This window comes from Stylophora pistillata, chromosome 1 (assembly GCF_964205215.1).
Source record: "Stylophora pistillata chromosome 1, jaStyPist1.2, whole genome shotgun sequence".
Taxonomy (NCBI): Eukaryota; Metazoa; Cnidaria; class Anthozoa; order Scleractinia; family Pocilloporidae; genus Stylophora; species Stylophora pistillata.
In genome coordinates this window covers 54562240-54581442 of record NC_142519.1, presented here as the reverse complement: position 1 = coordinate 54581442, position 19203 = coordinate 54562240, and the positions used below count along the sequence as shown (strand labels likewise).

General features: G+C 38.1%; 2 protein-coding genes and 1 pseudogene across 5 annotated transcripts in view; all 3 read right to left on the bottom strand.

Moving 5' to 3' along the window:
* The window catches only part of LOC148743150 (ficolin-1-like), a 28839-nt gene extending 23196 nt beyond the window's left edge, over positions 1-5643 (bottom strand). Inside the window, exon 1 of the mRNA XM_088762874.1 lies at positions 5289-5643. The gene's annotated coding sequence lies outside the window, so the exon portion shown is untranslated. The remainder of the gene's footprint in view (positions 1-5288) is intronic.
* Positions 2582-7511, bottom strand: LOC148743149 (microfibril-associated glycoprotein 4-like). Of its 3 annotated transcripts, none has more exons than XM_088762864.1 (5): positions 7389-7511; positions 6547-6848; positions 5069-5183; positions 4562-4973; positions 2582-3866 (listed from the first exon to the last, which is right to left on the bottom strand). In XM_088762864.1, the coding sequence occupies exons 2-5, from the start codon at positions 6829-6831 to the stop codon at positions 3632-3634; spliced, it is 1047 nt and encodes a 348-aa protein (XP_088618990.1). In that variant the 5' UTR covers positions 6832-6848; positions 7389-7511; the 3' UTR covers positions 2582-3631. The 3 variants fall into 3 exon arrangements, with proteins under 3 accessions (XP_088618990.1, XP_088618984.1, XP_088618989.1); XM_088762858.1 differs by lacking the exon at positions 7389-7511 and adding an exon at positions 7260-7378; XM_088762863.1 differs by lacking the exon at positions 7389-7511 and having other exon boundaries at positions 6547-7234.
* A 6823-nt stretch (positions 7512-14334) lies between these two features.
* On the bottom strand, positions 14335-15923 carry LOC148743148 (uncharacterized; annotated as a pseudogene). The gene is made up of 2 exons (XR_015996991.1): positions 15840-15923; positions 14335-15583 (listed from the first exon to the last, which is right to left on the bottom strand). The product of XR_015996991.1 is annotated as an uncharacterized LOC148743148 (transcript).
* Between the last annotated feature and the right edge of the window lie 3280 nt (positions 15924-19203).

Below are 19203 nucleotides of genomic sequence, written 5' to 3'. Positions count from 1 at the left end.
GCGCTACCTAATTACAATATAAAATATAAAAATATATAATATAAAATATCTACAATATACAATATAATTCAAATATAGCCTAAGTTATCTACTATATAAATCAAAAACATCTCAAAACAAAACGAATCTCATAACCTATATGCTAACTTAAATAAAAAAGTTTTAAGGGATTGCTTAAAAGTTGCCACTGAAGCACATTTCCTAATCTCTAGAGGTAAATCGTTCCACAATTTAGGTCCTGCAATAGAGAAAGCTCTGTCTCCATATGTTTTCAATGTGCTTCTTGGAACCACTAAATATTCTTTACATGAAGAACGCAATGACCTAGAGTATGTTTTAAAATTCAAAAGGTCAGAAATATAGGAAGGTGCAAGGCCATGAAGGGCCTTGTATACCAATAAAAGGACTTTAAAAGTTATTCTAAACTCAACTGGTAACCAATGAAGATTAATTAAAATAGGAGATATATGAACATGCCTCGGTGTCAATGTGACAACACGAGCTGCAGCATTCTGAACTGCCTGTAGTCTAGCTAACAGATACTTAGGAAGGCCATGTAATAAGGAATTACAGTGATCAATTTTCGAACTAATAAATGCATGGACTAAGATTTCCCATGTATCTTGGCTTAAGTACTTGCGGATTTTAGCAATATTTCTCAAATGATAGAATGATGATTTACAAATGTTCTTAATGTGCTCCTCAAAACTAAATATGCTATCAAACTGAACCCCTAAATTACGAACAGAGTCACGAGGTGCAATGCACTCAGAACCAACAGTAATGTGACCGATGTCAGGCATGGGATGGTATCTGGAACTGATGACTACAAGGTCCGTTTTGTCCTGGTTTAGTTTAAGATAGTTTCTTATCATCCATTCATCAATGTCCCTCACACAGCATTCCACTCTCAACTTCACTTGTTGGATGTCATTCAAGCTGGTAGATTTAAAGGTAATATATAATTGGGTGTCGTCAGCATATAGATGGTATGATAGTCCATGATCATTTATTATGTCCGCAATAGGTGATGTGTATAACAAATACAACAAAGGGCCCAGAACTGATCCCTGAGGGACACCACACTTCAATGCACGTTGTGAAGAATGACTATTCCCAACTTTAACAAACAGCTTACGTGAAGACAGGTATGATTTCAGCCACTTAAGCGCAGTTCCTTGAAAACCAAAACAAGTAGACAGCCTTGTCACTAGAAGAGTATGGTCCACCGAATCAAACGCCGCCGACAGATCCAAAAGTACCAGTATGACCGACTCATTACGATCTAAAGCACAAAGAATGTCATTTTGAACCCTCAGTAGAGCCGTTTCAGTGGAGTGAAATGACTTGTATGCGGATTGAAACGTTTCCGAAAGACCATTAGATGTAATATAGTCTGTAAGCTGGACACATACCGCTTTTTCCGCAAGCTTAGACACAAACTTCAAATTAGAAATAGGTCGAAAACTTTCATATTTAGTGAAATCAGCATTATGTTTCTTTAAAGTCGGTGTCATAGCTGCAATCTTCAAGACATCAGGCATAACTCCAGTAGATAAAGATGTATTCACTATGTTAGTCAACGCAGGAGTTAGTAAATTGAAACATTCCTTCATTACCACTGCAGGCAGAGGATCAAGTACACAGGATTTATTAATAGATCTCAATGCAAGTCCCTTGATGTCTTCGTAACTGACATTAATAAAGTCTGAAAACACAGAGTTACATTCCACGTAGTTACCAAGAGTAACTTCATTAGCATCATTACCTTGCGCAGAATTCTTCTCTATTAGTGTGGCATGGATACGATCAATCTTGTCAATGAAATAATCAGCGAAAGAATTAGCTAGTGCATCGCTACAAGATGATGGATACCGTGCAGTTGATTGCTTTTGTAGTAGTTTTGATACTGTATTAAACAAAACCCGTTGATCACTTGAGTTTTCAGTAATGATGGTAGTGTAGTAAGAGGATTTCAACGACTTGATCAAATTATTCACAACGCAGCACTGACGATTATATTCTTGTTGATCAGCCTGCAGCCTGGTTCTTCGCCATTTTCTTTCAAGGCGTCGTCGCTTACGCTTCTCTACAGATACCTCATTAGTGTACCACGGAGCAGCAGGCCTAATAGTAACAACTCGGCGCTTGACAGGAGCATGCTTGTCAATTATTGATCTTAATAAGGTGTCATACTGTTGAACTAGATGATCAAGATCGCTGGATGGGTCGATGACGAGAGGGCAGTCAGCAACATCACTAAGAAACGACTCCATGTCAAGAGACCGAAGCTTCCGATAGAAGATAACTTCCTTCCTAAACTGGGGCTTTCTTATGGAGACATCACACATTACCGCCAAATGATCAGAGATGTTAGGATCATAGACTTTGATATTATTGAGCATGTTATCATCAGACTTATTTATAAGTAGGTCAAGAGTATGGCCATTGCGATGAGTCCCAGCACAGACACGTTGTTTAAGGTCAAAAGATTCCAAGATGTCAGTAAAAACGTTTAGTCTAGACAAGCTAGACTAATAAAAACATATTTCTACAATGTATATATACTTTTACGATATAATTCATACAACCCTGACAATTTTATTAAATAAAGTGTACTATAATCGTTCAAAGGAGCGATTCCTATAGGCAATACTCTTAAAGAGCAATTGCGTAATTACTAAGTCAAAGCCAGAACAGTTCAGTATTTTCTGATACGTTCAGAAAATAATTAGGGAAAAACTGAGAGGAACTGTGACGGGACCTTTTTGCTTTTGTACTGTTGTGACGATGATGATTAAATTCAGGAGGATAAATTTGAACTTTGTTGTTTGATGAACTGTGAAGTGATTGCTTGAACAAACAATGTTGGGAAACAAACTGAGAAAACTTATTTCCATATACATATACCAGGAATCTGTGGCAACTGGATCTCGGACAAACCAAGAGAATTGTCACATGAATTTTTTCTTACTCGTTTAATGCTTTGCAATACTCTCGCATACAAGTCAATGTAAATCCCCTATGTTAATGGGGAAGAGAGCGCCTGTCATGTGACCAAACAATGGCTGCGAAGGAGACTGCAATGCAAATGGTTGCAAGTTTGAAAAGTTAATCGAAGTTACACTTGAAGGTTTTTACGCGAGCAATAAATCCGGTGAGCAACCAATGAGCTTTGCGCACTAGTCCAGCCCACTGAAAGTCAATACATATGCGTTATTATTCAAGCGTGAGGTCAAGATGACTGGATATTGGCCGAGCTATTTTTTCGCATTTTTGTGAACCGAGACGAAGTCAAGGTCCACAAAATGCGAAAAAAAAAAAACCAGGCTAATATTCAGCTGTCTCGAGCGAACAGTCTCGGTTAATTCAATTTTATTCATGCGTGGGATCAATGTGGGCAATCCCGAGCGGGCAAGATGGGTTCATCTTGCCCGCTGGGGTAGCCAATCAGAACACAGGATTTGCTCCATCTTGCCCACGGGCGCTGCGAGCGATGTAATAACAACACTTACAATGAATTGTATTGAAGCTATCGAAAAAGTTTAATTTAAAGGTGTCTTCGTGCATAATTATTTACTTGCTAAGATAGCTTAGTTTCTTGATCGGGTACTCTTCGATAGACATCGCCTTATATCTTGGTTTTCAATTTTATCTCGGTGCGTTTCAGTGAGTAGTAAAGACCCCTGAAAGTGTTCCAGTTGACTCCATCAGCAAAAGAAGCATGGGGACCAGTAAGGTATAATCCATTCAGATTTGAGTGATGGCAGTCTTTGTACCACCAGGCTCCCTTGTATTGTTGGGCGCAGTTGGACACGTGTTGACCGAGATCATTGTCTTGATCTTTGGTAGAAAACTGCATATTGCTGAAATGAAATAAAATTTCATGTAAGCCTGTCTCTATCAAACTCAAATGTGTGGAGAATGTTTTCCGACTTAAAGGCTCTGCAACTTAGTCTGCTTTTAGGATTACGTGGAAACATTTGCAGAGACAGTAGAGATAGACATCTACTGAGACAAATAGATGGACAAGGATTGATCGTTAACTTTATTTGTTTGCGATATGAAATTCGTTCAGTATATTTAGAGGTAAATTATCTTTGTAATCTCACTTATAAAATAGTAGAAAACCTATCATATCCTAAGGATGTACTGTCTCGCTAGAAAGCTATCCTGATGTAGTCTTCGTTGCAATTCATTTAAGGAAGCTACAGAACGCAGAACTTGTCCAGTTCCCGCAGAACTTAGCCGGTTCACGCTTCAGCTCCTAGGTAGTAGAAAATTATTTTTAAAAGATTTGTGTGGGGCTGTGTAAGTGCCGATTTGATTTTGGTAGGAAGTAATGTCATTTCGCAGTACAAATGGAGATCTTAGAATTTCGGGAGTCATTCCGTGCAGTGTCTTTAACAGCCTTTAATAATTTCTTGCGCTAACCAAGCGCACGAATAAGCTCATCGTTATCAAGGTCATTGCTTGTTTCATTCTAATTTCACCAAAATTAATCTTTTCAAAAATAGTCTGTATGTGGCGCTCAGTCAGTCCACACGAATGCCTTTCTTACCTTTGGTATATCATAGAGTCACCAGCTGTGCCACTGTATCCTCCAATCAAAAGCCGGTACTTATCAGCCTCGTCTGCCACCTTAAAAGTCGTGTACTCAGCGTAGGTGACGTTGCCATCAAAGTCTTCCAGGTCAACTCTCAACATGACATCATCCGTGACAGTGAAACGGTGAATGTTGTCGTTTCCAAGCCAGAACTCGCTATTTAGATTTCCAAAGCCTTTTTTGTAGGATTCCCATCCAAGATAAAAGTCAACAGAGCCGTCCAAGCGTTTCTGCAAAACGGTCCAACCTCCACCGTCCGTTTTCATGTCGCACAACACTTGTATTGCTTTACCGCCATCTGGATTGACGGTAAACACCCCACTCGAATTGAGACCATCTTGGAACAATAGAGAGCAGCTCCTCGCATCTGTTGGGAAGAAAACGAAGAGAATTTTGAAATTGTTCTTAAAAGATGATTAGGCAGTGATTACTGTCAATGAAATATCTAACACTTTAACTTACCGCAGGGTTTTCCCGTATAGCCGTCATCACATTTGCATCGTACGCTGCCATCTTTATAGTTGGGAATGCAGATTCCTTTTTTGCCGCATTGAAAACTGTCCTCCTCACAAGAACTCTGTGAAGAAAAAAATCTTGGATGAGCTATTTTTATTCCCTTAATATGAATTATAATAGTTCGAATTAGAGGCTTTTAAAGGACATGAACAGATTTTTCGAGTACTTCTCAAACTTTCTTCAACTGATTTAAAAAAGAGATGAAAGGAATCGACATTTATTTCGTCGATGAGACGTTCCAAAAGGTTGAAGCCGGGTAAAAGCGCAAAAACGTTCTCGAGCAAGATTGATGTCAACATCAAAATCAATATCAATACCAAAAGCCTTTTGAAGAGCGTTTTTTCCGGTTATTGTCTGGGATCTTAATTTTCATAGTTAATTTGCATCGCTGCGGCGTCTTGCACCGCACAACAGAAGGGAATATTTGTCACATTTCGCAAAACATTGAGAAATAAGAATCTTCATCTAATGGTAAACGAGAGCAGTCGCCTTTGGTAGAATATAAGAGAAAGCCCTGTCCACACTAACTGAAGGCGGACTTTTCCTTTTATCTAACTTTTTTTTCCGACTTTTCCTTTTGTTTCCTGTTCCCTATGAATTTTTGGACTCTGCTTTTATTAATGTAGTATTCATGTTCCCTGCTGTGGTCGCGAAATGATCTTTCTTGCGAGTTTCAATGAACATAGCCTAAATGAGGCGTTGAAACTGTAAACGGGATGAGACGTTCCAAAAGGTTGAAGCCGGGTAAAAAACGCAAACACGTTCTCGAGTAAGATTGATGCCAACATCAAAATCAATGTCATAATCCCAAAGGTCTTTTGAAGAGTGTTTTCGCCAGCGCTATTGTCTGGGCTCTTGTTTTTCATAGTTCGTTTCCATCGTGTCTTGCTTCGCATAACAGTAGCAAATTTCTGTTACATTTCGCAAAACACTGAGAAATAAGAATCTTCATCTAACGGTAAACGAGAACAGTCGCCTTTAATAGAATCTAAGAGAAAGCCCGGTCCAAACTAACTGAAGGAAGACTTTTCCTTTTCCCTAACTTTCTTTGCTCACTTTTCCTTTCGTTTGCTGTTCCCAATGAGTGTTTGGAATTTGCTTTAGAAAATGTAAATTCGTGTTCCTTGCTGTGGTTGCGAAATGATCTTTCTTGCGAGTTTCAATGAACATCGCAAGTTATTAAATATTAATAACTCAGACAGCTCTAAAAATTGCACTGTTTGGCTTTTCTTACAGAAGGAATGATTTTTAATCTTAAGCTTTATTAATATTTTGGCTGATGAGTTCAAGGAAAGTGAGTGGTACAATTTGGAAAATTTGTGAGGTGTATATCAAATCAGAAAAGATTTTTTATGAGAAATAAATGCTTGTCTTTTTCCTTTCTCAGTTGTCATTTCCTTCATTTTAACCCAGTTTCATAATACCTGTATTCCCCTGTAGGAAAACTCGTCATCTCGAGTAAAATTTTCCACTGCAGCAAATCGATCAGAGTCGCTTAGCTGACATTTGAATATCTTCCCATCTTCCGCCGGTCCAAAGTTGTAAGATAGACAACGGCTTTCGCCCACACATTGCCACTGGCACGCATTCTCTGAATCCACTTTTGTCTCCTCGATAACTCCCCCAATAAGCTTACGTCCTCTTATCTCTGCCGCAAAGTTTACGGCATGCAAATCATTTGTATTCATCCGACCAAGTCCTAATACCATCGCTGTTGGCAAAGAGACTGAGAACCAGAACAAGAACATAATTTGTGTTCCTTTAGTTCCTTCTTCAGAATACACAAAATATCTGCATACCATATTGTGCGAGCCTTTCCACGGAGGAATAAAACATTAAGTAGTGCTGTGTCAGAGAATGTCCCAAAGAAGCTTATTTCACGAATATTTAAAGCCCAGGGTTACAGGAAGTGCATTAAAAACGAATTAGAGTTCATCATTCAAAGTGTAATTTAAATTTCAGCAAGTTCCTGTTTAGAAATACGTATTCTGTGCACGTACACAGATATCAGTAATTTCGCTGCAATTCCTAGTTTCATGTAACTGAACTTAATCGGCCTTAAAATCAAGTAGATCACTGATGGTCGAATAATTCTTTTCAAAATCACACAACGTTTCAATTTTGTATCTGCACTCACTTTTATAAGGATGAAATTTTCGAAGGTCAAATAACCTCGCCCATTTTGTACTTTCTCGAATCTTTATCTGAATACCCATTTATAGTTCAGAATTATACATTTCTGTTTTCCTGTCTCGATTTGTCATACCTTGAAACAATTAATTTTATCCCAATCAGTCAGGGAATTACACTACCACTGTACGGACCGCTGCATCGAAATAACTTTCAAGATAATTTAGATAGCCGAGCCCCGGCCGGACCAACACTCAAGGTCTTAAAATAACTGAGGAGAATGCGTTACCTTTCTTGAATTAGAACCTTGAGGTGAAAAAAATATTTATTTTGTGCTGACTATCATTTGTTGATTTGAAATGTTCCTGTCTTTTAGTAAATTTAAGTTTCAGGTGTTCTTTAAAAGAAGTTGTGTGCACAAAGAATTTTCCAATTAAAGGTTTTTGTACAAGAAAGTTCTACGAAAACAAGTGACGTCCTTTAACCGTAGGTGTCGAAAATACAATAGGGACATTTAGCACTCAGGACGGCAACGCAGATGAAGACGTCCATTAAATTATGATATTTATTTTGTGCTGACTATTATTTGTTGATTTGAAATGTTCCTGTCTTTTAGTAAATTTAAGTTTCAGGTGTTCTTTTAAAGAAGTTGTGTGCACAAAGAATTTTCCAATTAAAGGTTTTTGTGCAAGAAAGTTCTACAAAAACAAGTGACGTCCTTTAACCGTAGGTGTCGAAAATACAATAGGGACATTTAGCACTCAGGACGGCAACGCAGATGAAGACGTCCATTAAAAAGCGAATTTATGTTTTTAGTTAGGATTTCGCGAATGGCTACATTTCAGTTACTCTGCATTGTATGCAGAGGACGGCTGAAAAATGTACGAGGTTTTAAAAAACCGCCCCTTTAAAGCTAAGAGAAAAAAACAGTGATAAATGATGACTCTATATTGACGATTACACTGTGTTATTACTAGTTTCCATTGTGACAGTAAGCTTTCAAACATGTTCTGAGTTATGAAAACTGTAATTCGCCTATGCATCTTAATTATAAATTTCACTCGGAAATATGAACTGTCTGTTGCGAACCTGAGAGTGACATGCTTCGCGGACTTCCTGTTTAAAGACTTAAAAGCTTGTCTAACAAAAATTTATTTACTCATTATTAGGCAAGTTTATTTTTTTGTTTTTGTTTTTTTTTTTTAGGTCAAAACCTCTTTCGAATTTCAATTCTAACGATTTGGTACCAAAAAATTTGTCGGTTCTTGGCTGAGTTCGTTAAACATTTACCTTGTTTAATCCTCATTACTGAACTCGACTAGGTAATGTAAAAAAGTTCTTTATTGGGTATCACATATTGATACACGTACTCTCCGTGCTCCTTACGACATCCACATAACAAGAGAGCCTAGATTGAAGAATAACAGGTCAATACCATGACCACCGAAAGAATTGTATAGGGAATGATGTTGATTAAAAACTCTCAATTTTTTTGTGTTTCAAAATGCATAAAACGGTGAAGATAGAGACGCCACCGGTCATGGTGCGTTATGATGGCTGACACCAGGCAGCCCACTTACCATTCCTGAGGTGATTTGCTCACAGTCATCCATAAGCGAATCGTTATTGCATGATGATTGTTTTCACGAATAAAATTTAAATTCCTTATTTTAATTTGAGGAGAGCGCGCGTTCAAATCCATATAACTCATTATGGCGGGCCGATGCAAGCAACTTTGTCATGTGGCTGAAAGCTTTAGACTTCTAAGGTTGAAAGAGAAAAAGCCATGGCACAATGGTATATCTAGAATTTATTTTAAAGATCATTCATTTCATGATTCACACCTTTTCTTTTGTTATTCGACAACCTTTATTTAACTTACAACCCTGTTGAATATTAAAAAACTTAAAGTCCGGGGAGGGCATGATAATGTAGCAGGTAAGAGCGGGGCTGACGAATTGAATTGGATTGTGAATGAGGGATTTTATTTGTAGAAATCCTACGTTTCAGGGATCATTCCGTTTCGTTCCACTGCCCATTCAGACCAAGTACGAACTGCCCACGATGTATTTATTCTTGTAATTTAAATATATCAACAAAGTTGAAATGGTAAATTGGCCACCGTTACGATTATAAAGCTGACGTTTCGAGCGTTAGCCCTTCGTCGGAGCAGAGTTAATAGAGGGAAATGGTTATGAAAGCCGGCGGACTTCAAACGATGGAACTCTTTGTGTTGGTTTATGGCATGTCACTTGACGCGAAGGTGCACAAAACTGAAGATGGCGACCAGTGTGTAGGCTTGCTTCGAGTTTATTCTTTTTTTACGGATGATCTAGAAATAATCTAACTGAAATATTATCTTAAGAGGATTCATAAGTGATGCCAGGGGTCAACTGCTCCGTCCTTGGCTGCGGATCGTGCCGACGATCGAAGGGAATAGGAATTTTAAGCTGCCTGTCGTGAAAGACGAAAATGGCGCAACAACTGGCTCGGAGAAGTAATAAAAGCACGCAAAATCGACCAGGCTTTCGGGGAGCAGATAAAAAACGACAAAGTACACGCTTGCGAGAAACACTTCAAACCCGAGGATATTGAAATATGTAAGTATCGCTTTATTTTCAGTCCGACATGTTAAAAGAAAGCTATTTCCAATTATTATTGATACTTTTTATTTGTTGACAGGTTTAGAAATAATAAAATGTGGCTGACAGGATCAGTGCACAGGCAGCTGGATTTTTTTTCTAAATGATAATCTATGACAAATATCTCCTTACTACTCCTTCAGTAGATCACTGATGGTCGAATAATTCTTTTCAAAAATCACACAACGTTTCAATTTTGTATCTGCACTCACTTTGATGAAATTTTCGAAGGTCAAATAACCTCGCCCATTTTGTACTTTCTCGAATCTTTATCTGAATACCCATTTATAGTTCAGAATTACACATTTCTGTTTTCCTGTCTCGATTTGTCATACCTTGAAACAATTAATTTTATCCCAATCAGTCAGGGAATTACACTACCACTGTACGGACCGCTGCATCGAAATAACTTTCAAGATAATTTAGATAGCCGAGCCCCGGCCGGACCAACACTCAAGGTCTTAAAATAACTGAGGAGAATGCGTTACCTTTCTTGAATTAGAACCTTGAGGTGAAAAAAATATTTATTTTGTGCTGACTATCATTTGTTGATTTGAAATGTTCCTGTCTTTTAGTAAATTTAAGTTTCAGGTGTTCTTTAAAAGAAGTTGTGTGCACAAAGAATTTTCCAATTAAAGGTTTTTGTACAAGAAAGTTCTACGAAAACAAGTGACGTCCTTTAACCGTAGGTGTCGAAAATACAATAGGGACATTTAGCACTCAGGACGGCAACGCAGATGAAGACGTCCATTAAATTATGATATTTATTTTGTGCTGACTATTATTTGTTGATTTGAAATGTTCCTGTCTTTTAGTAAATTTAAGTTTCAGGTGTTCTTTTAAAGAAGTTGTGTGCACAAAGAATTTTCCAATTAAAGGTTTTTGTGCAAGAAAAAACCAGGAAAGATTTATTAGTCGACGTTTCGGGGTCATCGTGACTCCATTATCAAGAGACTAGTTTAAAAACATGCAAATAAGGAAAGGTACAAGAATAGCATAAATTAGACTGAACGGCTTAAACAAACACCTTGGCGCGGATGGAATCCGTTTGCACGTTCAGTGTTGGCTTACGCAGTGTTGGCTTACGCAAATTAAGCCCCCTATTGTTAACCAACAATGTGTCGTTTATGAATTTAAATGTAACCTGTGTGATGCAGGGTATTTGGGCTATACTCGTGGTCACTTACACGAGCGCGTAGAAGGGCACACAAGGAAATCATCTTCTATCTACAAACACTACCACCTCCAGCACAATAGTGAAATGCCTGAACGCTTGATCGAGCAATTCAACGTCATCACGAAATGTAACGGCAAATTTGATTGCCTTGTTAATGAAATGTTGTATATTCGCATGCGTAAGCCAACACTGAACGTGCAAACGGATTCCATCCGCGCCAAGGTGTTTGTTTAAGCCGTTCAGTCTAATTTATGCTATTCTTGTACCTTTCCTTATTTGCATGTTTTTAAACTAGTCTCTTGATAATGGAGTCACGATGACCCCGAAACGTCGAGTAATAAATCTTTCCTGGTTTTTTCTATGCCTTTGCTTTAGCAAATCCCTGTTGTGCAAGAAAGTTCTACAAAAACAAGTGACGTCCTTTAACCGTAGGTGTCGAAAATACAATAGGGACATTTAGCACTCAGGACGGCAACGCAGATGAAGACGTCCATTAAAAAGCGAATTTATGTTTTTAGTTAGGATTTCGCGAATGGCTACATTTCAGTTACTCTGCATTGTATGCAGAGGACGGCTGAAAAATGTACGAGGTTTTAAAAAACCGCCCCTTTAAAGCTAAGAGAAAAAAACAGTGATAAATGATGACTCTATATTGACGATTACACTGTGTTATTACTAGTTTCCATTGTGACAGTAAGCTTTCAAACATGTTCTGAGTTATGAAAACTGTAATTCGCCTATGCATCTTAATTATAAATTTCACTCGGAAATATGAACTGTCTGTTGCGAACCTGAGAGTGACATGCTTCTCGGACTTCCTGTTTAAAGACTTAAAAGCTTGTCTAACAAAAATTTATTTACTCATTATTAGGCAAGTTTATTTTTTTGTTTTTGTTTTTTTTTTTTAGGTCAAAACCTCTTTCGAATTTCAATTCTAACGATTTGGTACCAAAAAATTTGTCGGTTTTTGGCTGAGTTCGTTAAACATTTACCTTGTTTAATCCTCATTACTGAACTCGACTAGGTAATGTAAAAAAGTTCTTTATTGGGTATCACATATTGATACACGTACTCTCCGTGCTCCTTACGACATCCACATAACACGAGAGCCTAGATTGAAGAATAACAGGTCAATACCATGACCACCGAAAGAATTGTATAGGGAATGATGTTGATTAAAAACTCTCAATTTTTTTGTGTTTCAAAATGCATAAAACGGTGAAGATAGAGACGCCACCGGTCATGGTGCGTTATGATGGCTGACACCAGGCAGCCCACTTACCATTCCTGAGGTGATTTGCTCACAGTCATCCATAAGCGAATCGTTATTGCATGATGATTGTTTTCACGAATAAAATTTAAATTCCTTATTTTAATTTGAGGAGAGCGCGCGTTCAAATCCATATAACTCATTATGGTGGGCCGATGCAAGCAACTTTGTCATGTGGCTGAAAGCTTTAGACTTCTAAGGTTGAAAGAGAAAAAGCCATGGCACAATGGTATATCTAGAATTTATTTTAAAGATCATTCATTTCATGATTCACACCTTTTCTTTTGTTATTCGACAACCTTTATTTAACTTACAACCCTGTTGAATATTAAAAAACTTAAAGTCCGGGGAGGGCATGATAATGTAGCAGGTAAGAGCGGGGCTGACGAATTGAATTGGATTGTGAATGAGGGATTTTATTTGTAGAAATCCTACGTTTCAGGGATCATTCCGTTTCGTTCCACTGCCCATTCAGACCAAGTACGAACTGCCCACGATGTATTTATTCTTGTAATTTAAATATATCAACAAAGTTGAAATGGTAAATTGGCCACCGTTACGATTATAAAGCTGACGTTTCGAGCGTTAGCCCTTCGTCGGAGCAGAGTTAATAGAGGGAAATGGTTATGAAAGCCGGCGGACTTCAAACGATGGAACTCTTTGTGTTGGTTTATGGCATGTCACTTGACGCGAAGGTGCACAAAACTGAAGATGGCGACCAGTGTGTAGGCTTGCTTCGAGTTTATTCTTTTTTTACGGATGATCTAGAAATAATCTAACTGAAATATTATCTTAAGAGGATTCATAAGTGATGCCAGGGGTCAACTGCTCCGTCCTTGGCTGCGGATCGTGCCGACGATCGAAGGGAATAGGAATTTTAAGCTGCCTGTCGTGAAAGACGAAAATGGCGCAACAACTGGCTCGGGGAAGTAATAAAAACACGCAAAATCGACCAGGCTTTCGGGGAGCAGATAAAAAACGACAAAGTACACGCTTGCGAGAAACACTTCAAACCCGAGGATATTGAAATATGTAAGTATCACTTTATTTTCAGTCCGACATGTTAAAAGAAAGCTATTTCCAATTATTATTGATGCTTTTTATTTGTTGACAGGTTTAGAAATAATAAAATGTGGCTGACAGGATCAGTGCACAGGCAGCTGGATTTTTTTTCTAAATGATAATCTATGACAAATATCTCCTTACTCAAATTATTCCAAGTCATATGTTGTTAAATCATCCATATTAATCATCAACATTTTGTTACAGGTTTCAGTTCTTCATCAGTTTGGTTACAATAGTGACACTATTAGAATAGAGTGATCCATTTGATGCCAGAGTGGCAATACCAAAGGAAGGAAAGATAGGAAGAAATCTTGGGAACAGGTTACCAATGCCAAGTTGCCATGCCAAAAAAAAGTCAAACTGTAAAAATCCTGTGTACTAGCATGACTGCCACAGAGTTTTTAAATATCCTGGCTATGCTACTGTATTTAGGCGAAAAAGAATTTTAGATTGCTTGTTAGAAATTTCATTGCAATTCCAGGTTTGTCAGGGTCAACAAAAAAGTAAAGTTTGTGTGACTAAAATTAGAACCTCGTTTGGGCGGTTTGAATTTTTTTTTGCCATATGTACTTCTGTAAATATTATCCATACCTCCCCCACAGAAGGGATTTTTCTTAAGACCCCCTCCCAACACTCTGGAAATTGCAATTAAGGTTCATACATTTCCTTGAAGTTTTTTGCCTTTGAGATCCCCCATTCCCAAGAATTTTCAACCCTTTCTTTAAGCGGAGTATGGAAATTTTCTGGAACTACACAATGCCAATTAGGTTGTACCCTTCCTTTTGCAGTCCTACAAATGTAAGACGACAGAAAGCATAGGGAGTGTTTTTTTTTAATGTAAAATTGAGAAGAACATTGGCACGCCATCCACAAATGCCAGTATTATATAACAGACCACTTTTTTACAATCAAACAGTGATTACCAGGATAACATGTTTTTAGAATTAAATAATTCATAAGTAGTTTTCCATAATCCTCCAAATTCCATTCAAACAAGCTATGATTGTATTTACAAGAAGTTCCACATTCACATGGGAAAGTTTTAATTTGGCATTGTCACATTGTTTGGAACTAAACATTAGAAACTAGGTTCTTTTAATAATGTTGTAAACAACTTTGCTATTTGTTGTTCACAAAAGTAAATTAAATATAAATGGAGAGCTTTAACTTTGCTTCCCTTGTTCATTTTATTAGCAACTCTGACTAATTTCCTTGCGAAGAGACTTCCCCTTTGTTTGCTTCATTTTGATCTTGTTTTTTTCACTTGCATCCTTTGTGAAGGAGAATGAGCATATCTGTACATACAAAGTAATAATGCCATACAATACATCCTTGATCAGTTATGATCAATCCATAGTTAGAAAGAACATCACTATCACTAGTAGCTTTGAGAGTTATTGTAACAATTTCAATTCCTAGTGAAACCACTTTTGGAGCTGGCTGGCGGAAGTAGTGTTCTGCTACTACAAAAATCTTCTGAGCTGGCTCAGTAATTGACCATAGCCCACCATGGTTCAAACTTGAAATCAGATTTTGCATGCTTTGAATCATTGATACAGTCAAGTTTGCCAGCCTTTATTATTGCCATAGCCTGCTGGCTCTCCACAGTACCGGTGCTTGCATGTTTCTTATACAAATTGTGCAGCACATAACCTCCTAGGTATTGCAAGCCAGCCCTTTCCCTCTCAGATGGGATAATTGTCACCAGAGTTCTTGCCTCTCTTACAGTATGCAATGAGGCAGTTGGCAACTTTAGTTGACAATAATGTGGCAGCATTCCTTGACAGTCCAGTGAAGAACTGTGTAGACTTCACAGGGACTGTTGCATAATATTTCTGAAAAACTTCACTAAGTCTCAATTCTTTAAAAACCCATCATACATTGATTTTATACTAGTGAATTCGAAACTTCTTTCCTCTGGCTGTTGAAAAGAATACTTGCTTAGTTCATCCAGATTTAATATGAACTCCGGTTCATCCCTCAAGCTTTTTGTAACAATTCAGTTTCATTTACTTTCCTGATTGCGGAAGCCACAACTTCAGCAAGTATGCTGACACTCAAAGGCTGAATAGATCCTTCGTGAAGACTGCTGTGTTTCAAACTTCTGTGTCGTTCATAACCTCCTTTGAATTATACTTTTTCCCACAGTCTTCGCAGATAATTTCATGTTGCTGGACCTACAACAAACAAAGAAAAATTACGATTCGTGCAACATATTGCTACAACCAGCTAAAATTCGATGTGATACTCTGAACTCAGAGCTGTTTCCAGCAAGTACTTCTCATATTAAACGAGACATTCAGTGCAAAACATATTCTTAGCTTTTTTTCGGGTGACTCGAGTAACTTGCCATGCCACAAATATATAACCGAGCGAACGTTTTGGGTCGGTAGAAAGAAATTAGACACGTGAATTAGCACAATTGTAACTTACATTGTTAACTGTTGCTACAAACTGCTGATTGACTGTTTCATCACCTTCTAAAATGTCTAAAATAACTTCGAAATCGTCTCCCCATTAACTCTGGTCGGAGCGAATAGAGAAATTGTGGGTTGTGTGTGCTTTTAAAGGCAGTAAATGGAGCTATGTTATTGGTGGGAACATGGCAACGAGAAAAACACGAATAAATTAGTGGAATGAAAAGCGTTCGTTAATACCTGTGGGATTTAGACTGCTGGTTTGAAAGATGAGCTTTTGTTCAAGAGTTTTACGGCTTTCCGTGCTACCTAAGTGCAAGGAAAGACCGCAGATTGCCATATGTTGCTTAGAATGATTAGGTAAATAAAATTGTCTAGCGGCTGGTTTGGATGTTTCCTTGTCATTCCTCTCCACGTCGCGAAGGTGTTCTCGGAATCGTTCACCAAGTCCTCTGCCTGTTTCGCCGATGTAAATCTTTTTGCAACAAGTGCAAGTTATGCAATAGATTACATAGGTGGAGGTGCACGTGAAGTGATCGGTGATCTTAATGGATCGTTTGGGTCCCGATATTTGGTTCTGTCCTTGTGAACCGGTTCACAAGGGAATTACCATTGTTCTTTCTTTAGGAGTTATTGGTTAGCTATTGTGTATTGTTTGGTCTTTTGTATTGGCTCTAGTGAACCGGTACACGAGGACAGAACCCGATATTTTCTCAGTGTTGTGAATGAAAGGACACGTTTTGCATCGTGTACGAGCGCATTTAAAAGTGCCTGGTTGGTCATTAGTCTGAAAAGAACTTCTGACCAAAAAATTTCCTATGTTTTTTGTCGCGTTTGAATGAAATGAGCGGAGGCTGCGAAAAGATAGTGCTTGTCTCTGGATCGTTTTGAAGTAATTTAATGTTTCGAAAAGGAGTTCAAATATTTGAAGTGATGAATAGGGTTACCAAATTAAACAACTGGATGTGTCCATAGTCGAACAGCAGATCTGACCTAAAAGATTAAGCGTTGGAATGGAAGAATTTCCGGTTTGAATAGTCCATTTAACAGTTCTGTGCTTGGTTGCCAGGCCTTTGAATGGGAGTGGGGCTAGGGTTGACCTTGTCATGATACAAACCTTGCTGCCTTTCAAATGTAAATCACTTTGTTATCATGCTAAGTAGATACAGGTCTCTATCACAACAAGGTCACCTTCAGCCTCACTCTGAATCAAAGGCTTGGCAACTAAGTACACAACTGTAAAATGGCCTATTGAAGAGTATAGTGTTTGAATTGCAGAACGATTGTTTCAAAATGAAGGATTGCGTGTTTCTGTGGACAAAAAGCCCGTTTGAACTGGCGAATAGTGTATTTGAATTGACGAGTAGCAGGTTTGCGGTAAAGAAATGCATATTGGAATAGAAGGATACCATTTTTACTTGCGGAGCTGACTATTTTGAATTGCGAGATTGAAAATTTGAAATGCACAGTAGCATGTTTAAATTAGACGACTGAATGTTTAGGTAGTAGAAAATCATTTTTAAAACGAAGGATTGCACGTTTGAATAGAAAATCAGCATGACTGAATCGAAGAAATATTGCTTTGAATTGAAACAATGGATGTTTCAGTAAACGAATAGTGTATCTGAATTGTCAAACAAGAGGTTTGAATAGCCGAAAAATAGCAAGTCTGACACGAGCACAGGACGAAATCCCACGTTTCCGCATTCTGCAAGTGTGACGGAAACATAGAGCTTTGATATTTCCGCGACATTTACGTCTTGCGGAAACATGTTGTACCAAGCTTGGCGATTCTATCAAGTTTCCGTCATGTTTCCCGAACGGAAATTCCAAGCAAAGTTTCCGTCATATTTTAGCCAGCACGTTTCCGCTGCTGTTTGATTCCGTTATGTTAATGCAAACGGATTCTTAATATCCTTGTTGAATCTTTGCAATGACGGAAAACAAACTGATCATGAATGAAAACATTTCAATTTTATTTGACAGCGAAACAATAATGTTTAAAAGCCCAAATTTCAGTTCTTGACATCTGCTGCACCGACTTTGTGAATCACGTAATCATACTTTGGAAGTGAAATTAAAATAAAAACTTTATAATTTCAGGGCTTCGGTTTCCATAGATTCGCTTATTAAATCGCTTTTTCATAAAAAAAAGTAATAGTTATCATCAGAGATTAGATAGGTGACGAAAAACAGAACACTTGGTAAAATAGATTTTCAATAATTTGCAGACGGTAGCCATCATTTGAATGAAACCCAAAAACTAAACACCTGTACTTAACTTTCGACCGGTAAGTTGTCATCGTTGACTTAACTTGGTCTTTATGGAAATAAGAAGTTGTGTAGAAAAATAAAACCATAATCCCCTACCTGTTTTTGAGAGGACATTCCACGAAAGCATCTCCAAAATCAGGGAAAGATAAATTATCCATAACTGAAAACAATTCATTGAGACAACGATATGCTGCAAGCAGCTACAGGAAACCTTCCCTTTGCAGCCCGACAAGCTCAATGATTATTCCTTTACTGTCGTAAGGCTCTATTGTGATGCAAAATCGACAAGCTTTGTCTGTGATAAGACTGGCTGATATATTAATTTCACTAAACATATATAGAACATTTAGGATAATAATGCGTTTTCTTTTTTGTTGCCAAGCATATTCATGCTAATTAACATTTGATGACCTCTACGCCCCAATGGGGAACTTCGCTCCCATACTTTGGGTCCCTGGAAAACAAAATAAAAGAAAAAAACTCTCGCAAAGCAACAATTTTGAGTCCTCCATGAAGAAAATCGAACCTCGAATCGGATTCTGCACTTCGATTCTCTGAACCACAGACTCTCCATAGTGGGCTAGATTTTTATTAGTTTAACAGCTGACACGTGTCCTGCACATAGCTAGGGTCAGCCATCTCGAAATCGTCATGTCTGAGGATGAACTACGTAAAACCATTCAAAACCACGAGAAGGATGTCTTCATTCTTAAATTCTCTTTCAGCACTTAGTCGCACCAACTCCCAAAGACAGTCAACTCACAGACATTCCCTTCAAAGACATGTTTTTGGCGAGTGTTTCACTCGAAAACGTAGCTTTGAAATTCGTGCAGTTTAAAGTGCCAGTATGATCAAAATTTCGCATTGCCTTTTCTTTCCACTTCTGGAAACTAGAAGTAAGAAACACTTACCATGCCAAGTTTAATCGCAAAATTCGCACGGGAAGTATGATTATTTTAACCTTGTTTTTCGGTTTTGGTCGCCTGCCATTACTCAATCCAAAAATGGCAGAAAAAGAGGTGGCATTAGTTGGAGCCCTTCGGAAGTGACGTCATATGCGCAGCTCGACAAACCATTTCTACGATGGCCCAGAAGGCTCACAGTTC

Bases quoted from the DNA above. Each gene is read 5' to 3' on its own strand.
- LOC148743149 (XM_088762858.1), bottom strand. From the start codon at position 7,338: ATGGGTATTCAGATAAAGATTCGAGAAAGTACAAAATGGGCGAGGTTA. The intron at 5,184-6,546 runs GTATTATGAAAC...TTTTCTTCACAG, and splicing joins TTTCCTACAGGGGAATACAG to AGTTCTTGTGAGGAGGACAG. The intron at 3,867-4,561 runs GTAAGAAAGGCA...ATTTCATTTCAG, and splicing joins GACTCTATGATATACCAAAG to CAATATGCAGTTTTCTACCA.